The 18615-nt window shown below is 35.3% G+C and overlaps 1 protein-coding gene across 2 annotated transcripts; it reads right to left on the bottom strand.

Annotated features, from left to right (window-relative positions):
- Positions 1–245: 245 nt before the first annotated feature.
- On the bottom strand, positions 246–15005 carry si:ch211-160d20.3. Of its 2 annotated transcripts, NM_001045241.1 has the most exon segments (8): positions 632–1682; positions 4032–4108; positions 4231–4374; positions 6112–6225; positions 7583–7664; positions 8760–8874; positions 11214–11301; positions 14948–15005. In NM_001045241.1, coding segments are annotated over 8 exon segments (1179 nt in total). In that variant the 5' UTR covers positions 14967–15005; the 3' UTR covers positions 632–1142.
- Positions 15006–18615: the final 3610 nt, after the last annotated feature.

Below are 18615 nucleotides of genomic sequence, written 5' to 3'. Positions count from 1 at the left end.
CGGATCGTATTCTTTGTATCGAGATGCGTATCGGATCGGCATTATAGCTTAGATGCCCAACCCTAATATAAACCACAAGCGCAAGCTGCGATGACGGCCCTTTCCCACCTCTGCCTCAAAATCATTTTAAAGCTGGGCGAACTTCGTGTTGTAACTTTTGCTTTTTGTTGCTATTAAAACACTAAAATACCAGTTATTATAGTGATACTTGGAGAGACTATTTTTTCTGAGGTGGTACTTGGTGAAAAAAGTTTGAGAACCACTGCTCTAGGTTATTAACCTGGGATTTATTGTTTTTTGTTTATCCATATTTGCATTATTGATCCTGTAATGAATCCTGTGGTCTGTTTCAGGATGCCCTGAGCGTGCACTTATCCCAGCTATCTACACCGGGTTTAACACAGCGGCATAATCTCATCATGGATCAGCAGATTAAAGACCAAGCTGCTTCTTTTCTGTTATCCTGGCTTTCTTAGTTCTACTTTTGTGCAATACCCCTCTGTTTTTTTAGTGCCTAAACTGATTTTCACTGGATCAACAAAAACAACATCTCACTATTGTATATTCCACTAAAGAGAGTAGGTCAGTGTTTTGGAATGACATACTGGGTGAGTAAATCACAAACTCATCATTTTTGGTTGAACTATCACTTTTAAAACATAGAGGTAAGAGGATGGTTAAACATAAGCTTACTTTCTGTGAGCTGAGGTGTTTGTGGTAAACATAGCACATGCTTTCACTTACGTCTCTTAGCAAATGTAGGGTGGAAAACAAAAAGAAGGCATTTCTAGGATTTGATTCGGGGCACCATGCTTCAAAAATATAGTTACAAAGCCCCCTTTAATCCTTTAAAAACCTTTCACTCACTGGGGCGTAGGAGAGTTACTATAAAAGTAAGAGACCGGGATAAAACATGTTTCCTATAACCAAACAGAAGTACGACAGGTATGTCCACGCTGACTTTTAACAGATATTGCAGCTCTCCTTTTTTTGTTTGTCCCCTACTTTCAAAATCAAATCACTCCATGAGGTACAGCATATCGACAACCTATTTCGTCCAGGTCGTTTTTTTTCTCTCAAATAAAAATTCAGGTGAGTTTTAGGTTATAAAAGGGGCAAACTGATTAAAAAAGGAACCTTTTTCAGTTTTTTCGGGCACCCAGTCTCTTGAACACACTGACCGCCCCAGCGTCCATCTGAGCCCCGTGAGTGTCGCCTGTGCTACTACTGACCTTCGGGCTGGCCAGAGCAAAGCTGCCCTGACTTTTGCTTCTGCTACTCGTGACTCGACTGTCCTGGGTGTCCGTGGACTGACTGACTGGAGGGGTGGAGGAGGTAGGCTTGACTGACGGGGCCTTGCCCAGTCTCTGCAGAATGCCAAGTTTGGGTGTCCCCTGCTGGTTAGAGGAGGAGGTAGAGGAGGAGATGGGTGCTGAGGATTCAGATGGGGGGAGTTTGTATTTAGCGCCTAGTCGCCGCAAAGTGAGCGGTTTCGATTTGGTGGTCACACTGTCTTTTTTAGAGGATGGAGGGGGTCTTTTGAGGACTCCGGCGTACTGCAGCACTGAGCCCTCACCGTCACTGTCATTGTCCTCAAAGGTGTCGGTAACACCATCTGTCTTTTCTCCACTCTCTTCATCGTCCTCCGTTTCACCCAGTCGGCTAAACACACCTGTTGGCTGCTGCACAACAGAAGTGAAAACAATGAATTAGTAAGCCAGGATATTCAGCAGTGTCACTGCACTCAAATAAATGAATACCGCTGCTCGTTCAAACTACCTGTTTAAAATGAGTCAAAACGACACAATTCTTGTCATTTCTTTAGCCAATTTATTTGTTTAAATTTTTTAAAAATTCAGTTAACTTAAGTGTTTTGTGCTGGGATAACATGAAAGAATTGTGTTGGTCCTACTATCTGGTTAGGTGATTTGTCGTTCCCAGCATGCTTTGCGTGGGATTGTATTAAGAGAGGGAAATGTTGACAATAAAAGTAATCTTAAGTGTTTAAAGTTAATAGAAGACTTGTTAGTTTAACCTTCATTTTAGTTTGAAGATTTAGAAAAGTTGGTCCCACTTTATATTAAGTGTCCTTAACTACTATGTACCTACATCAAAATTTAAATACAATGTACTTACTGTGTTTATAATGTATTTGAGAACACTTGTGGTGCTTTTGAGTTGGGATAGAGGTTGGGTTATAGACAGGTTTGGTGGCATGGGTAGGTTTAAGGGTGGGTTAAAGTGTAAGGGATAGTCAACAGTGTATTTACAAATGTAATTCCAAAAGTTAATTACAGATGTAAATACATACATGTATTTAATCAAGCATAAGTACATAATAAATACATGTATTTACACAATTAGTACATTGTAACAAACTATTAACTCCTCTGTAAGTACATATTAGTTAATGCCACTTAATATAAAGTGGGACCGAAAAGTTTCATGTAATGCTTTGAGTTTTGAGATTACCACCTTGCAGAAGCACCCATGCTTTGAGTGTTGGCAGGTTAATTAGCAAAACTGCAGTTTGTTGCTTTGCTCAATGAGCAAAAACTGTCCTAAAATTTGTTTTGAAATCAGTCTCAATCAACCGCATATGTAATTCATGAAATATGCTTAAAATTGCCTATTTTAGTATTTTAGTTTATTTAGACACATAATAGTCATACATGATATTATCAGACCATTGAGTTTACGTCAAATAAAAATACAAATGTATTTAAACTTTTACCTGATAAAATTGTGTTGAATCACCTCAATTGCATCTAATTGTGTAAATATATATATACATACATATAAATATATGTATATATATTTTTTTGGTGCTTAAGATATTGATTGAATGAAAATCCTTCCCTAAATTAAATCGACTTCATCTAATGAGTTGTTTTAGAGTGTGGTAGCAACATTTTATAATAAATCACTTCAGTTGCAATGCTACAGGAATCATGAATGAACTAATAGTATACTTTTACTACCAGTTTCAGAGACAAGGCTTAAGACTATACTAGACTGACTGACCAGTTTTAACTGGAAATAATTTGCAAAAACATCTTAAAATACAGGTTTTATCTCAAGATGCATAAGTGGTAATGTCATTTTTATAAAAGGTGCTTAAACAGCCTGTGTATAAAATGTACTCGCTATTTACTCTCCCTCAAGTAGTTATGAGTTTCTTCCCTTGTGAGTTTCTTTCTTCTGTCGAACACAAAAGAAGATATTTTGGAAAAAAAAAACAAAAACATGCAAACATTAATTTAAACACTGAGTTACATTATAGGAAATAAATACTATGGAAACCAATGGTTACAGGTGGTCTGCTTTTCTCAAAATAGCTTTTGTATTTAACAGAAGAACAAAAGTCAAGTTTTTTTTTTTTTTTTTACAAGAAAGAGGTGAGTGAATGATAACAATTTACAGTTTTGGGTGAACTATCCTTTTAAGCCAAGCCACCAGTCATAATGTAAACGCCATGTTTTGGTACCATGGCAGAGAGGCAGGTCATCACTTTTAAAAACCTTTTTATTCATTGCTCCATGCTGATGGAATTGTGGGACTTGTGGAGCTGCACATCGATAGATAGTGTTTGAACTTTCAGCAGTGAAAACTAAACCATACTGAACTGACCTAAATTGAACTTGACTGACAGTTTCAATTTGAATTTACTACAACTTCTATGTTAAGCAGCTTTGACACATTCTACATTGCAAACACGCTTTAGAAATAAAGATGAATTGAATAGGAATGACCTTCAAATTCCCACACGGACTGCAGATTCACTAGTATTATTTAACCGACAGCTAAAACCCTGTCTCTTCCGCAATCACCTGAACCCTGTGAATAAAACCAGAACCCTCTCTTTTCTGTCACTCCTTACCACACAACAACCCCAAACTTAGTGTGCCTCACACAGGTGAGTGGGCTTGACAAACCACCTTTAGAAAACACACTCTTTCACCTTTCTGGCACTTTAACTGACACTTGCACAATTACATTCTAAAAAAAACAACACAAAAACAATTTCTCACCTTAGTGGCGGAGGTAGTGTCTGCTTTAGACTCTGCCCCAAGTCTGTCAAAAACTGAAGTACGCTTTAAAACCTTGGCTGTGGTAATGAAAGTGGACATTATGAGAAGACATCAATCGGGACCAACTGTTAATTTACAGCTGAGAAAATCTATTTCATTTCTTTAAATTAAAGCAGTTTCAACAAATATTTTAAGGTACCTTTCTTATCCTGCTGTTCCAGGATGCGTCGAGTGCGAGCTGTTGTACCTTTTGGCATGTTTATGATGTATTTGCCTTCCATTTCTCTAGTGACTCGTCTGCGCTTCACTTGCAATCCATTTTCTTCAGCTGGTTTGCTGGGCGCTGCAAGGGGTAAGGAAAAGAAACTAAGTTTTAAATCATGCTGTTCCATTTATATAGTTAATACAAACTCTAATGAATTTACTGTGTGTACTGAACATTGATTTTGCATTGAAAGACATTTATTTCTCTTTTAAAATCTGCAAATATGCTTTACATTGGTAAAAACTCAACTGAATACGTTAGGTTATTTCTATTTCAATCAAAAGCATTTTTAACAAGGTACACTTTTTTGTTTTAAGAATCCTCCAAGAAATTAAGTGTTCTACAAAAATAATAATAGCTAAAGCTGGGCAATTAATCAAAATTGACATTCAGAACTTAATCAATCAAATTTTTTCAGGTCAATTTCTTTTTCAATTACTTTCCCTACCACATGTGTAGTCATGTGACCCTGCTCTGTTAGCCACACTTTGTAGACACATCTGATCTCTGGTCAAGTAGGATGATGGATCAGACAGAATATGAGACAGAATATTTACTATCACATTAAATGTATTATTTATATGAAAATATTTGTTTACAGAAGATGCAGGAAATGCAGTTTAATCTATTATTTACAGGATATAAAAGAGTTGTTTTATTTAGAAAAGATCCTGCTTATTTTCTACTTTTGCTTGTTTTAGGTAATGAGCGTTTTAATTTTAGTTGTTCAACGTTGATGTTCAATAAATAATCATGGATAGTAGATATTGTTTTCTTCAATTGTTTTAAAATCATTTATTCAAAAATCTCTCACTTGTAATATGTGAGCATATTTACTGTACAAAACCTGTCAGTGAACTATAAGGGCAAAATAAATAAATAAATAAATAAATAAAATAATCGTTCATTAATTGTAATCATGTTAAAATATACAATTAATTGAGATTTTCATTTTAGGCCCAATTGCCCGGGCGTAATAAGATCTAGCATTCTGGAGAATGATTTATAAAGGGTAATTCTGTATTTCCTTTCCTTTTTATTCTTAATTACAAGTCAAATATTTTAATCAATAAAATATATATATAAAAAATAAAAATAGTAAAATATATTTAAAAATATAAACATTTATTTAATGTATATATTTAATTAATGGGGCGTAAATCCAGTTAGTAAACAATTATAAATATTTGGGTGTGATGTTGGACAATAAAATGAAGTGTGATGTATGGACTGATTGTGCAAGGAAAAAGCTTCAACAGAGACTGTACTTCTTAAAGAAATTAATGTTGTTTATGTTGACAACACATTGTTGATCATGTTTTATAGTGCTTTCATTGAAAGTATTGCAATATTTTGTGTAATCTGTTGGTATGGAAATGCTTCTGAGGCCCAGAAGCAGTCACTAGGGAAGGTGTTAACAACAGCCAGTAAGTTGTTGGGAATAAAACTATAGAGCATTGCTAGTATATACAAAGAAAGAAAACTAAATAAGGCTATCATGATTGTCAATGATGAGAGACATCCTTTATCAAACACCTTCCAATTGTTGCCATTAGGTCGTCGACATAGTGTTTCGAGGTGTGTAAGAAATAGTGTAACATGTCACAAATGTGTCATATTAGAACTAACTAACTAACTAACTATCTTTCAAAACAAATTTTAAAGTCATTTTATCTCTTTTAAAAATGCCAGACATGCACATTATATACAAATTGGCAAATCAACAGTGACAATCGGAGCAATCAAAGACCAGTATTTGAATTTAATTAAAAAAAAAAAAAAAAAAAACACTTCTCAAAAGTCTAATTACACTACCGGTTTTGGCACTGGCATTGGAGACGGTAACTGAAATTCGGTTGTCAGGCCGGCGAGCAGGCGTGCTTGGTGGGGAGTCCCGGCTCAGAGCATTGGCGATCATGCGTGTGGCAGCTGTCGGAGGAACATGAACATTACCAGTGCTACAGCTAAAGATAAATCACTCCCTGTATGCGCAAACAGCACAAAAACTGCACATGAAAGGACACAAGTACACACACTGTTGAAAGCAAAAATAATAGCCCTCTTTTTAATTAAATATTAGATTTGAATAATTTTTCAAATATTTCCCAAGTCCTGTTTAAAGGAGAGATTTTTTTTCCAATGCATACTTTTAATGACTAATTTCTTTCTAATTTTTTTCTCTTTGCCATGATGACAGTACTTTACTTTCTGCAAGATACTAGTATTTAGCCTTAGTGAAATTTAAAGGGTTAGTTGGGTTTATTAGGATAAATAGGCAAGTCACTGGACAAAAGTAGTTTTTGTAGCCATTAAAAAAAAAATCAAGGGAGCTAATAATTATGACCTTGAAATTACTTTAAAATAATTGCTTTTATTCCAGCTAAACTAAATGATGTATTTTTTTCCCAGAAGAAAAATAAATAGAGGAAAATTTCCTCACTCTGGTAAACATTACTTGGAAAATAATTAAAAAATATAAACAATTTTAAAGAAAATTAAACCACAATGAACTGAACTAAATTTAACCTTAAATCGGAAAACTGAACTGACACAGTTGTAATTTCAATTTACTAGAACTTCTATGTTAAGCTACTTTGACACAATCTACATTGTAAAAGTGCTAAAGCAACAAAAATACATTGAATTGAAATGATCTTCATATTCCCACATGGACTGCAGATTCACTAGCAGTGTTTGTTCTAAGATTTTTTTCCAGCTGTGGTGGCAGGCCTTTTACACAGGTCACAGATCCAACTACTTATAGCGTTATTTCAATGACAAACGTTGTGAGCGCAGTATTACAAGTCGAGATCACATTCATGTAATACCAGTATGCGAATGTCTTTGCTTGTGCTCCTATTTCCTCTGTTCATTCACAAAACTTGTTAAACAAATATTGCACAGCACTACTACAATTTCAGAAAAGTTCACACTGTTCTAATTCACTTACTTTTTACTATGTTTTGATTATAATCTGCTATTAAAAAAACAATGACTGCATGTTTAGAAGGAAAGGCTGTAATGTAGCCATGAAGGGATGAATTTTGGTGACTAGTATTATTTAAACGACAGCTAAAACCCCATCTCTTCCACAATCACTAACTAAAAAAAGCATTTTAACCTTTTTTCCTAGAAGAAAAAAATACTATAGGAAATACTCTGAAAATGTCTTTGCTCTGTTAAACTTTACTTGGAAAATAATTTGAAAAATAAGAACAACTTCAAAGAAAGGCTCATAAATTTGCCTTCAACTGAACATGCAGAACTTGATACTTCAAATACTCACGAGTGTTAGCAGTACGCCTCAGTTCAGCCTGTACACTAGTCTGTCCAGACGAAATGGCCTCAGTTGTCATTTTACACAGATCCTGAATTAGAAAAAAAAGCCAGGGTAGATCACAGTAAAAATAATGAAATCCGGAAATACACAGGTGCACATGAGAAATAAGAATGTAAGGTATTTTTTATTTGATGCCATGTCAGCAACCAAGGCTATTTTCTTGGCAACAACATTTCAATAATAAGTATACAATTAAAAATAACAAACAAATGAATACTTTAATTAAATAAAAATTTTTAGCGCCAATACATGAATAAAATTCTAAAACTTTTCCTGGTGTCACTTTGTTAAAAATGCCTTTAAATTTATAAAAAAAAAAGCCTTCCGGGACCATTAAAATGCTCCACGCAGGTTTCTGCATCTTGTTTATATACACTATGAACAGCAGCTATGCTAATTACTCTCTTTATTCTCTATTTCCACCTGGGGATACTCATCCCGAGGCCCTCAGAGACTATCCAGCGCCACTGATTCGATCCAAGACCAGTGACTAGATGATCCCAAAGTTTCCATAGCCTGGATCAGGCCGTATCCTGAGCATCTGCTGTGGTGGTCATGGAGGAGTGGAGAGCATGAGACTGATTCCTGTGACGCTCCAGGGACAGAAGAGCCTTCGCTGAGGTCCAGCTTTCCAGCCTTCGACGCCTGGACTGCAACTCTGCACAAGACGTTTGGCCAGAGGAGAAATGGTCGCGCCCAACTGAGCCTGGCTTCTCTCAAGGTTTTTAATTCTGGGTTGGGGATCTGTAGAGCTGCACATCGATGCATTTGCTCTTCAGTTTGGACTTCCAGCAGTGAATATTAAACCACACTGAACTGAGCTAAACTGAACTGAACCTAAACTCTGAAAACTGAACTACACTGTTTCAATGTGAAGCTTCTTTAACACAATCTACATTGTAAAAGCGCTATACAAATAATGATGAATTGAATTAAAAGCAGGACAGACAAGTAAAATGTTGAGAGACAAGAAGCCTTTTAGTGGTGAACCAATGCTTATATGAGCATCTACAGACTAGGGTCAGTGATAGAAGGTGATCATATTGATTCAACCTTTTCATAATAACATTAGTTATTTTTAGCACAAAGAATTATTTTACATAAATACAACATTTGTACTCACCTGTCTATACACATGCTTTGCATGTTTGAGAATGGCTATGATGTCTCCAATGACTGTGATTCCTAAGTCCATCATTATTTCTTTACTGAGGTCCATAAGCATATTTTTCTGAATCCTGAACAGAGAGAAGCAGTTAACTCTTTTATTTTATTTTTACAGGATGTTCACAGCATGTGCTGAGCAGTGCACTTTTGTTCAGAATGTTGTTTGTTCACATTGGGGAAAAGACCTAATAAAGCACATGGGAGAAGTCAGACAGAAATGTTTGCACTTGTATGGTCGTGGTTCGTATTGTGTTTTCCAAAGTAGAGGTGTGAAAACACCCTGCTGAAACGAGGGGGTTTCATAGCCCTTTAAGAGCTGAGCAGCTTACAAGGTCCCAATTATTTTTCAATATGTCAAGTATGTTTGTGAGCTCTCGTCACAAAATTGTGCCTTCCATCACTATGTCTGAATGATTTTCTCATTAATTCACTTGTGACGTGTGCATGCAGATACAATCTTCCAACCATGAGAATTTGCATCATGCCTCCCTTACAAGGAAAGTTTATGCATATTTTAAAATTCCATCATCATTTACTCACATTTTACTTGGTCCAAACCAGTTTGAGTTTTTTTTTCTTGCTGATCACAAAAGAAGGAATATTGAAGAAAGCTGGAAACCCTTAACCATAACCTTTTATAGTATTTTCATAGGACTGTCTCATAGTATTTACTCGGGAAGTCAATAGTTACAGGTTTCCAGCTTTCTTTTTTATATATATATATATATATATATATATATATATATATATATATATATATATATATATATATATATATATATATGTTTTTCAACAGAATCCAGAACTCATGAAGGTTTGGATTCACTTGAGGGAAAGTAAATAGTGAATAACTATTGATTTTTCAGTCAACTATCCCTTTAAGACAAGGGTGTCCAAACAGTCCTGGAGGGCCGGTGTCCTGCTGAGCTTAGCATCAACTTGCTTCAACACACCTGCCAGGAAGTTTCTAGTGTATCTAGTAAGAGCTTGATTAGCTGGTTCAGGTGTGTTTGATTAGAGTTAGAGCTACACCAGGGATGGGCAAACTTGATCCTCGAGGGCCAGTGTCCCTGCAGAGTTTTGTTCCAACACTAGTCAAACACACCTGAACAAGCTAATCAGTGTCTTCAAGATCACTAGAGTTTCTAGTGTATCTAGTAAGAGCTTGATTAGCTGGTTCAGGTGTGTTTGATTAGAGTAGGAGCTAAACTGTGCAGGACACCGGCCCTCCAGGACCGAGTTTGCCCACCCCTGAGCTACACTCTTCAGGACACCAGCCCTACAGGGCGGAGATTGGACACCTCTGCATTAAGACATATCCTGGCTGAATGACTTCTTAAAGGGATAGTTCAGCCAAAAAATACCATTGTCGTCATCTACTTGTGATGTGTCTTTGTTACACATCACATACTTGCTACAATAATTACATCATTTTTTGCATGATTACATGAATAACCATCAACATTATTGTCAGCCATCCCCAACTCCATGATGAGTACAAGTTGCTAAGTAATATCAATCAGTATTTAAATGTAGTATTACGCTGTAGCAAATACACAGTCAGCTAAAGTGCAGCCTAGTTTCTTTTCGTCTGCTGAATGATATTTCATGAAAAATGGTTTTATACATACCGTTGATGGTAACTTTCGACTTCCACAGTAGTAAGAAATATACTAAGGAATTAAATAGTTACCATAAACTGTGCATGTTGATTTTAAGACATCTCCTATTATAGTGGTGTCAAACTCAGTTACTGGAGGGTCGCAGCCCTGCACAATTTGGTTCCAACCCTGCTTCAACACACTGATGCTGCGGTCACACTAGAGTTTGAGCATGCGAAATTCTGTTGTATAGCGCTGTGAGAAGGGGCGGGATTAAAGAAGTTGATTAGACATTAAAAAAGCGAGCGATTGTTCCATGTTTTAAATTTCTGTACAGAATGGTTATGTTTTGATCTTCGATTGGTCTTACGCAGTCAAATGATGTGATTTCACAGGTTTACCAAGCTTGAACTTTGCAATGCAGCAAACTGTCAAACTTGTTGCATAAGCTTGCGTTTCCAGTCTGACGCATTCGCCTGCGTATGAATAGAAATCTAAAGGGAAAAAAGGCCAGTGTGACCAAACTAGCCTAAAGGACTCAATTAGTTCTATCAGGTGTTTTAATTAGGGTTGACATTAAACTGTGCAGGGCAGCAGCCCTCCAGGAATTGAGTTTGACACGTGTGTTTGTGTTCAGAAGTGGAAAGAATCTCACACAGGTTTGGAAGAAGCAAAGGCTGAGGAAATGATGACAGATTTTTATTTTGCACAAACTATTAATTTAATAACAGGAACCGTGTAAATACTGAGTTGTTAAAAAATTGTTTATTTGCAAATGAACTCAACAAGAATAGTCAATCAGTTCTCACCTGTTATCAACAAATGACACGGCATAGTTGACAGCCAGTCCAGGAGGGATCCCAGCATCTTTGAAGAACTGGATCCATTCTGAGGTGGCTAAAGCAGCAAAACAACACAGTGATTAAATACATACTAACGCTGTGTGTTAAGAGGAGTTTTGTCCTAACCACATGCAATAACAACATCTCAATTTTAGAAATGACGATGATCACCTCAGCAACTGATCATGTGCTTTATTCAGTGCTTTATTCAACCAATGCGAGTTTGAAAACCATTTCACATGACATTTATTGCCATACTACTGAAAGCAGCAGCAGCAGTTTACCTCAGATCTTAAAAATAAAATGACTACCAAATGATTTTGAAAATGAAGTCAGAACTGTCACTATATGTATACGTTAATATGTTTTAATTAGACCATTTCGTCATTGGGAGTGTGTTGGCTGATATTTTAATGAATGGGTATAGCATTTAAAAGTTTGTGTCATGTTGTGTTTGGGCGGAGAGACAAATATATTGTCACTGTAATCTTGTCGCACTGTATGTTGTTAGGACACAGTCTAAGGAACATCAGACATGTTCAAAGAGCTTATAAAAAAATCTTATAACATTTACATTAAAGCAATCAGCAAAGTACACATAAATATATAAAAATGATATAAATCATTTCAGTTTGTTCCATTATTATTGAGGATGTGATATAGGGCTGATCACACTTGTCATCTTGTTCTCTTAGTTTAAAAATTATACATTTAAACCTGTTTTTAAATTTATTCTGAGACAGAACCGATCAAACCTCTAAAATAATGCTTTGTGCAAGGCTAAAATTTGTTTGTTGCTTCTACATAATTGTGATGATATTTTTTTATCAGTTGAGAGCTTGAATGTATAAAGGAGTCATATAACAGCCACACCAAGACTCCTTTCATGCACACAAATTATGTTCTGTAGCAAGAAAACACCTAAAACAGGCATGCTTGAGCAGTCTGTCCAGTTTTAGTGCTTCTTGAAAACTTGTGCTTTGTTTAGATGTCTTTGAGTTCATATTTCAGTCGAACCAACACCAAAAAAGTAGGACTCTTCTCAGTCCAACGGCATCAAAATTCAATATTGGTTCATCAATAGATCATCACTAATTATTACGTACTGATGTTATTTATCTCATATGCGCTATGCGCGGTGAAACAGGCCTACTATTCGAACGAGGCGAGGGTTAAGTATTAAAATACTCCTTAACTACTTAGAAAGCAAACAACTGTGCACAATTCACTACATCCGAGTTTGCTGGACAGTCTTTCACTAACAATGAAGTAGAGCAGAACGAGGAGACACTGCTTCACTTCTAGAGAGAAAATTAAAGCTCTCTCTAACTTTGGACCATTGAGCTGCTGGCATGTTTGTAAAGTGACTTTTCCTCTCCTCCATCGCTATTAAAGCAATAATCATGGATCCTGACATGAGTTTTTCTGTAGTGCATGTTTTCTCCATGGTGTCTATCACAAATCAGCTGTAATAGCTGCACAATATGCACTTTATCAAACGCATAAAGGCTGTTACAGCACATTCTTCAGTGTTTGCGTCACTTATCGGTGAACAACGCTGACAGTATTAGAGCCAATCAGAAAATATATATATTTTAGAGTCAATCGCAACCCTTTTTGTTGAGCGTGTGAACATAATGACCAATCATAGGGATGTAAGAACACGCTCGACAATGCTCAAAAAGCAAGCGGAATAATATTTACATTAGTTTATTTGCTATAAATACTCATGTTGTCTTCTGTGACTATTTGAGAATTGCTTGAAACATTAAAAAAAACTGTGTTTTCTTTGACCAGGCAAAATTAAAGTATTAAAAAATATTATTAAATTCAAGCAAAATTTTGCAAATTTTTTTTACAAACTACAAAATTTCAACTTTATTTTTCATCTTTTTTTGCTTCTCTTGATTTTTTTCTCTTTTTTAATTTTTACATTTAATATTTTTTTTAACACATTTGGGTGTACTAGTTTAGTTCTTATTAAGTGAGATTAGCTCCAGATTTGGCTTCAGTACTGACTAAACTAATGTATATGCACAAATATAATATTGTATAGCTTCCTATTAAAAATATACATTTAAAAGATAGATTTGTGAGGGGTGTACTTGTATATGCTATAATAACTATATATAAACCACTTTGTAAAATATCTTGTAGAAACCATTTGAAGTTTCAAAACTGACATTAATTAGACACGTTTTTATGGTTACTTTATGGGGGGGGGAGAGATAAAGAAATAAGCTCAGAACATCAATTCTAGGAGGCAGACCCACCAACATGGAAATGAGGTCAAACTCAGCAGCATATGGGACATGCACGACAAAGAGAGAACACATGGCCAGAAGAGCAGCTGCATTGGGTGTTATTTATAAAGCAAAGAGTCTTGTGTCAGTAACGGAGTTCTCCTGCTCAATAAATAGCTGAATAGGTACAGTCTATTATAAAAGCACAAACTGAAATTAAAAATATAAGCGGTCTAGATATTTGTGTTTACTATGAATAGATGTTAAGGCATTCATGAATATTAATTATACCAGGTTGCTAAAATCGCTTCAAAACGCTCACAGTGTCTAAATTGGTCTTCAGCTGGTTTAAATGTTAAGAAACCTAGTTCTACACCAGAACACATCATTCTTAAAAAAAAATAAAAAAAGAGTTTATATACAGGGTTCCCACATTTTCATCAACAGCAGATTCAAGGACTTTTAAAAGCACCATTAATTTTAAATCAAGCACATTTGCACTTCATACCCCACATTGAATGTCCTTCCCGTACTTAACAGTTACGCTAAAAAAATGTCACTTTCAACAATTTACCATTCTTAAAAAGTCATGTTCAAAGAGCTTTAATAAAAACTTGTTTAATTCAATATTGTTCATATTTAAATGCAGAAAATTCAAAAACATTGATCAAATCTAAATTATTTGTCAGTGTTGTTGAACAAGATTTAAATTTAAGATTTTATTATTTTAAGAATTTCTGTTTTATTTGTTCTGTTTTACTGCCTTTTGAGTACAATTGTTAAAATAATCTAATAACTATTAATTTACACACTTTCAAGGGCCGGTGTTTTTTTTCTTTCTTTTTTTTCTTTTAAAGTATTTTCCAGGCCTTGAATCTTAAATTCAAATTCTTTTAAACAGCATGAGAACCCTGTATAAAGCAAACAAACTCAGGTGTTTTATAAATGAAACAAATAACGTTAACCTATAAAAGTAGTTAATGGTTTAAACAGAGAAATCAGTTGTCTATTTAATAAACATGCTTAAATACAGTAACACAAATTAAAACAATATAAGAACATTAGACATTTTAATAGTACGGTTAACGTTAATGTTTCTAATAAACTCCAATATGTATGTATCGCATTTCCAAAACGTCCACAAACGACGCTACAGTATACATATATTTAAATCTATCCGCTAGTATGGCATATTATAAGACTTCTGTAAGTGATAAACAGCAAATTAATAACAACATTGTCTTAAAAACAAGACAATAGTAATGCAATGAGGGGCCTGCTTCATTGAATCCAGTCGCTATATTTGGCTTTAGCCCGTCATGACGACCACAACTAAACACTCTCACGGCTTTCTCAGCCTGGGTTCTCATAACGGAACGTTAATTGTTGGTTTAAGCCCATTTACAGACACGTACAGTGACCACCTTCCAAGTGACAAGGGTCATTTCTCTCTCTTACCTGTTGTGACGGTCGCCATCTTCCCAGGGAAAAAACCGACGCGTTGCGGAAATCTTGTGACGTAACATCCTCTCCGTCTTCGGAACAACTCGGCTGACCTGAAAGTTCCGAGTGATCACTGGACGACAAAATGACTTGTTTAACGTTAATGGTTGTTTTTCTCCAGTGGGTCAAGTTGCGTGTAAGTTATCATAACGATTGGAAGAAGGTCGTTTTTAAACGGAATCTGCCATGACAGACGGTCATTATTATTCACTTTCATTTTATGGAAAAGAGATGCAATGCAAAGTTAATGGTGACATTTTGTTTACATCTCTTACAAATCATCCATGAAAGAAATTAACACTGGGCAATAACAACATCAGGGTGAGTAAATGATGTGGATATTTACAGGGCAAACTATTATATGATCATATTATAAAGTTCTGTTTATAGTGTATCCACTAGAGGACGTTGTAACCCCGTGAATATCATGTCATTGATCATTTGATTCATGGATTTTTTACTGTTTTGATGTTATATTGTAATTATTTATAACAACGTTTGATCAAAGTCAAATTACAAATCACAATACAGCCCCAAAATTATGAAAAATTTATTTGTAATTATAAAATCTGTATACTATGCCAATATTCTTAAAGCCACTAGGTCTAACCCATTTGTCAGTATTTATTTTTCATTCATTCATTTATTTTTCTTCAGCTTAGTCCATTTATTCATCAGCGGTTGCCACAGCGGAATGAACCACCAACTTATCCAGCATTTGTTTTACAAATGGATGCCCTTTCAGCTGCAACCCAGTACTGGAAAACACCCATACACGCTCAGACACATACACTACGGGCAGTTTAGTTTATTCAATTCACCTATACCACATGTCTTCGAACTGTGGGGGAAACCAGAGCACCTGGAGGAAACCCATGCGAACACAGGGAGAACATTCAAACACAGAAATGCCAAATGACCTTCTTGCTGTGAGGCGACAGTGCTAAACACTGAGCCACTGTTTTGCCCTTCTCAGTATTTAATAGTTTAAAATATAATACAATTATATATTAGAATTCAATAATTCCTATAATTTAGTAAGTACAAGTCAATAAGTAATTATATTGCTTTATTGTACCATTTATTTGACCATACATTATTCTTATTTTTTCTACGGTTCATCCCCTGGAACTGAGCTGCCAAACAATTATTATTGTAAACAAAAAAGCTAAAGTGTATGTAGTTATCAACTACTTCCTTCAATCCTAAAACACAAAATTAAACGCATAATTATAATAACATTTTCACAGATTACTTGAAATGACTTGAACTGGTAGGGGTGCCTGGAGGCAAATGTAACACTAAAAATAAGCCATATTTTCCCACAAATAAAGTAATCACTGTGAAATTGCAAATGCATCAAATTAGGGCTGCACGATACTGGAAAATTCTAACCCTTCATTTTTTTTTTAATTCTGCGATAAATATTGTGGAATGAATACAAAATGAGTTGAATAACTATTTGGAAAGAATTGATAATTTTACACTCAAAAAAATACATTTTACACTCAAAATATTTTTTTGCTCGTTCTAACTACTTAGTTAAAATGAGCTGAAACAACACAATTCGTGAGATTTCATTGGGACAATTGCCTTTTTTATGTTCAATCCACATAAATTTGTTAAAAGTGTTAAATTAACCTAATCAATTTGTCTTGGGACACCATGAATGATTTGTGTGGAACCCTGGGATTAATTGGAATTAATCTGTAGGGGATTGTATAACATATAATAATCTATCTACAAACATAGATAATAAACAAAAAGGTACAAATTAAATAAACAGCATTTTATTGTTTTTTCAGAGTAGTCGAACTGTATTCACGTATACAGTAATTGAATAATCAAACTTAAAATAACACTGCATAGTCTTTGTTTTATAAACAATTCAATGAAATTATTTGTTGTTAATTTGTTGTTAAGTTACAAACGGTACAGTTTATTATGCCTGAATGCTTTTAAGAACCCTCACACAATCACAGGCCTCAAAAAACACTTGCAAAATGAAAAGTTGTAATCCAGACTCAACATTGCGTATACTCACGATGTGACTTGCAAATTATTACACTGTGATATCGATGCTGAAACGATATTTTGTGCAGCCCTACACTTCCTGACAAAAGTCCTGTCATCAATCCCTGTTGTAAGAGCAACAGATAATAACTTGACTTCTAGTTGATCATTTGGAAAAGTGGCAGAAGGTACATTTTTCTGATGAATCATCTGTTGAACTTCATCTCAATCATCACAAATACTGCAGAAGACCTATTGGAACTCGCATGGACCCAAGATTCTCACAGAAATCAATCAAGTTTGGTAAAGGAAAAATCATGGTTTGGGGCATGCAAGAGATCTGCAGAGTGAATGGCGACATCAACAGCTTAAAGTATCAACCATTTGTGCTGCCCATTACATTACAAACCACAGGAGAAGGCGAATTCTTCAGCAGGATAGCGCTCCTTCTCATTCTTCAACCTCCACATCAAGAAGGTACAGGTGCTCTAGAATTGGTCTGCCCAGTCACCAGACATAAACATTATTGAGTTTGTCTGGTGTAAGATGACAGAGGAGGCATTGAAGATGAATCCAAAAGAATCTTGATGAACTCTGGGAGTCCTGCAAGAATGCTTTCTTTGCTATTCCATATGACTTTATTAATAAGTTAATGTAGTCCTCCAAGCTCATGGGAGTCGTACACGATATGAACTATTTTTCCACTGCACCATGACTTTATATTCTATACTGTACATTATTTCTGTTAAGTGACAAGACTTTAGACTTTTTATAAGCAAATTCTGACCTTATTGTCTGATTAAATCAGGGGTCACCAATCCTGTTCCTGGAGGGCCGGTGTCCCTGCAGGGTTTATGTCCAACTTGCCTCGACACACCTGCCTGGATGTATCAAGTATACCATGTAAAACCTTGATTAGCTTGTTCAGGTGTGTTTGATTAGGGTTGGAGCTAAAATCTGCAGGACACCGGCCCTCCAGGAACAAGTTTGGTAACCACTGGATTAAATAGTAAACCAAGACATGATAATATTTTATTTTGGTAATCTAGAGGCATATTCCATTCATATTAGCCTTTTGATGCCAGATGATCAAATAGAAGTCAAGTTGTTCCTAAAACTTGGATAGGCGACAAGACTTGTCAGGTAGTGTGTACATCAGATATATACATATATTCAAAAACTGTATTTGGATCAAATTCTTTAAGATGTCAGATATCATTTGCATTCAGAAAGCAAAAGTCCCTAGATTTCTAGATACTGCAAGACAGAACAACTCAATGAATTCAAGTGGAGATTCATAAAATGTTTAAGAATATTAGCTTGTTTCTGATTGGAGGAATTACAATTGACCCCAGTTTCTTCTAATAATACACTTCATGATCTCGTAAAAAGAGCAGATGAAAAGTCATTGTGGATATGTTTATTTTGTAGACATTTCCTTTACAAGAAAAATTGGACGTCATACAAAGATATTAAGATAGGACAGCACACCAAGATTTCACAGTCTATGTAACAATATGAAATGTCCTTCTCCATTCATTAAAGGGCAAGAAATATAGCATAAATTGAAATGAAATGGAGAAAGGATGAAAAGAGAAAGACTGTAGAAC

This window comes from Danio rerio, chromosome 18 (genome assembly GCF_052040795.2).
Source record: "Danio rerio strain M-AB ecotype USA chromosome 18, GRCz13ab, whole genome shotgun sequence".
NCBI classification, from domain to species: domain Eukaryota; kingdom Metazoa; phylum Chordata; class Actinopteri; order Cypriniformes; family Danionidae; genus Danio; species Danio rerio.
The sequence above is the reverse complement of the archived record's forward strand: the minus strand, read 5'-3'. Positions and strand labels throughout refer to the sequence as shown.